This window comes from Cebus imitator, unplaced genomic scaffold (genome assembly GCF_001604975.1).
Source record: "Cebus imitator isolate Cc_AM_T3 unplaced genomic scaffold, Cebus_imitator-1.0 Scaffold375, whole genome shotgun sequence".
NCBI lineage: Eukaryota > Metazoa > Chordata > Mammalia > Primates > Cebidae > Cebus > Cebus imitator.
The window spans coordinates 501,115-504,280 of NW_016107690.1; the positions used below are offsets into that span (position 1 = coordinate 501,115).

Consider the following 3,166-nt stretch of genomic DNA (forward strand, 5'->3'; position numbering starts at 1 on the left):
GCCTCTGCTCCCCGCAAAATCGCATGACACCTCCAAGTCCAGACACTTAGCCTTTTGGGGTAACAGAAGATTAAATGTGGGTGCAGGCCACCTGGGCGCCTTGGTTCATTGCCCTCCTGAGATGAGCTTCATCTTTGTTTTAGAGGACCCATCCCTTAGAAAGGAGATAAGGTGCCGGGCGTGGTGACTCGAGCCTCTCATCCCAGCCTTTGGGAGGCCGAGGTGGGAGGATCACTTGATCCCAGGAGTCCAAGACCAGCCTGGGCAACAAAGTGAAACTTCATGTCTACGAAAAGTTGGGGGAAAAAATGACCCTGTAGTCCCAGCTACTCCCCAGGCTGAGGCAGGAGGCGGGCTTGAGCCCAGGTGGTCAAGGCTGTAATTAGCTATGATCATGCCACTGCACTCCAGCCTGAGGGACAGGGACAGAGGGAGTCCCTGTCTCAAAAAAATTTTAAAAAAGATAAGGACCTGCATTGGGTGAAAGTGGATTGGGTGGTTTGGTCACCGGAACCACGGAGCCATCGTTAGGGCAGGGCCCTGTCCTCCAGGACCACGTGAGCGCAAACTCTTCCGTGAGGCGGAAGCGGGTGGGGCCCCCACCTCCCTATGGAGGAGGCGATCCTGGCTGGAAAATGGGTAGCTCCTGCCTCTCTGGGCAGAGCCAGGACCCCCCAACTCCCAGAACCCCCTTTTACCCTCCAAGGAGGGCTGGTCTAAGAAGTTTGCATCCGGACCACTGCAGCTTCCGAGGATGCTGTTACCCGAATTTTCCCTTAATGTTGATGATGATAATGATATCCACAGTGGCTGACATTTTGGGGGGCTCTTTTTCGGTCAACCACAAATAGCTCTCTGAGGCGCTGGGTGCTAAAATGGGCGGCACGGAGGGAGTTGAAATTGCAGAGTGCGAAGGGCCCTCTGGGTGTCCGGGCTGGGCGCCTTGCTTACCTCCCCGGACGGGCAGCTCACTCTCCCTCACCCCCCAGCCCCCCGCTCCCAAGAACCCCGCTTCCCAGGATGGGTGGGGGGTGCACACCAGACGGAGCTAGGTTGCAGCCAGGTTAGCGCCAGGCGTGGACCCCGCCCGGGGCGCTCGAGAGACGCCGGGGGCCGCGGGGGCGGGGCGGGGAGGGGCCGGCGGCGGCAGCGGCGGCGCGCGGAGCAGACCGCAGTGCGGCCGGCGCTAGGACCCGCGGGGGCCTCCCAGGCCGCGGCGCCTCCCGCTTACCCCCACTGCCCGACCCTCCTTCGCCCCCAAAATGAGGAAACGGAGCAACTCGCTCCAAGTTGTGCAGCCGGGACCGCCTCGGGGTGCGCAGCCGGCTCGCGGAGGCCCTCCGAGGGGCGGGCGCGGGGCGCGGCCCGGGGGCGCCCCCTGAGCAGGTGAGCGTGTCCGCGGGGAGAGGTGGGACACTCCTAGGCCAGGGTGGGGGAAACCCCGAGGGCTCGGGGCGGGGGTGGGCCCGGGACTTGCGCACGAAGGGCCGGTGTGCGCGCGAGTGTGCGCGTCCCGGGCGCGCGGCGGGTGCGCGGCTGGGGCGGAGGGTGCTCTGAGGCGATCGGACCCGGCGTGGCGGTGGCAGGGGGTTCCCGGGTGCGGGTGTGCGCGGCTGCGAGCCCCGGGCGTGTGTACCCGCGCGTCCACGTGGAGGGCTGTGCGCGTGTGTGGCCGAGATGCGTGTGCGCGGCCCTGCGTGGCGCCCTGCGTGCCTGGGTGGCCTGCCGCTGGCACCCAGGTGTTGCAGTGTGGGGTGGCTGTGTGTGTGTTCCGGGGGCTGGGGACAGGTGCGCACGTTCCCGGGTGTGGGGTGCCTGGGCGCGCGTCCGCGCAGGGACGTGTGCACACACCTGTTTCCAGGTGAATAGGGTCCTTTGCTTATCTGCGCGCACCTGCGTCCGAGCCCCGTGCGTTTCTGTGCGTGTACATGCATCTGTATGCGTGTGAGTACACGTGGGACTGGAGGATTTCAGGGGAGGCGCATATTGGAGGGGCTAAGACTCACCCCCCCCAACACCCTCCACTTCCCATCGACCAGCAGTTGGGGAGATGAGGGAGGCAGGGAGGGTCCCCCACTCCTGCAGCAATGAGGGACGTTGTGTGCCTGTCCTGGGTTTGTGTGTGTGGGGGGGAATCAGAGAGTCTCAGCCGGTGGCCAGAGGAGCCCAGTAGGGCTGCAGGACCCGCCCCTGGCCCCAGCTCCACCCCAGGGTCAGAGATTCTTGGGAATGACCTTGACTCATCCCTGTCTTCCCACCCTCCCTCTGCCTACTCACCAGAAAAGAGGAAGAACCAGGCTCGATCCGGTGGCACCCAGCTCCCTGCCTCCTGTGCCAGCCACCCAGCCTGTGGCAGGCCATTCCCAGCGCCCCCAGCTGTGGCCACTTGCTCAGTGCGCCTCTCCCCTGCCTCAGTTTCCCTCTGGGGGCGATGGCGGGGCGAGGCTCCCTGGTTTCCTGGCGGGCATTTCATGGCTGTGATTCTGCTAAGGAACTTCCCCGGGTAAAGATCACCTCCCAGAAGGGGTTAGGGGAGCCAGCTCTGGGTCCCACCTGGGATGCCTCTGGGGGGCTCTCTCTGCCCTCCCCCCCCCCGCCCCCGCCCGGCCGTCATCCCCACCTGGCCTGGGGAGGAAGTGGTAGGAACTGGACCCTGGGTCCTAGCCCAGCCCCCTCCCATCTGGACTCTACCCCTTCCCCAGGTGAGCCCCTGCTTCCTCCGAGCCTGGCACCCCCCACCCGTCTCAGCCAGGATGCCAACGGTGAGTGTGTCCAGCTGATTCCTCTGCCCTTGGTCCTTCAGCTCAGTCCTTCCTGAGGGGCTGTCCTCTCTGCCCCCTATTCCCCTTGCTGGACTCTGCCTGGTCTTTCTCAGTCACCTTGGCATCCTGACCTTCTGTCCCGGGCCCCCCCTGTTTGTGACCCTTTTTTTTTTTTTTTTTTTTTTTTTTTCTTGAGACGGAGTCCCACTCTGTCACCCAGGCTGGAGTGCAGTGGCGCAATCTCGGCTCACCGCAACCTCCAGTTCCTGGGTTTAAGCAGTTCTCTTGCCTCAGCCTCCCAAGTAGCTGGGATTACAGGAGCCTGCCAGAACGCCCAGCTAATTTTTTTGTATGTTTAGTAGAGACAGGGTTTCTCCATGTTGGTCAGGCTGGTCTCGAACTCC

General features: G+C 63.7%; 1 protein-coding gene across 5 annotated transcripts in view; it reads left to right on the forward strand.

The window, feature by feature from the left end:
* Positions 1–1,128: 1,128 nt before the first annotated feature.
* The window catches only part of MATK (megakaryocyte-associated tyrosine kinase), an 8,518-nt gene continuing 6,480 nt past the window's right edge, over positions 1,129–3,166 (forward strand). For 2 of the 5 annotated variants that reach the window (XM_017507397.2, XM_037731014.1), the window contains exons 1-3: positions 1,141–1,386; positions 2,281–2,503; positions 2,703–2,762. In XM_017507397.2, coding sequence (XP_017362886.1) covers positions 2,432–2,503; positions 2,703–2,762 — 132 coding nt within the window. In that variant the 5' untranslated portion in view covers positions 1,141–1,386; positions 2,281–2,431. Of the gene's footprint in view, positions 1,387–1,861; positions 1,945–2,280; positions 2,504–2,702; positions 2,763–3,166 lie in introns of all 5 variants that reach the window. The other 3 variants (XM_037731013.1, XM_037731015.1, XM_017507398.2) reach the window with 3 other exon arrangements.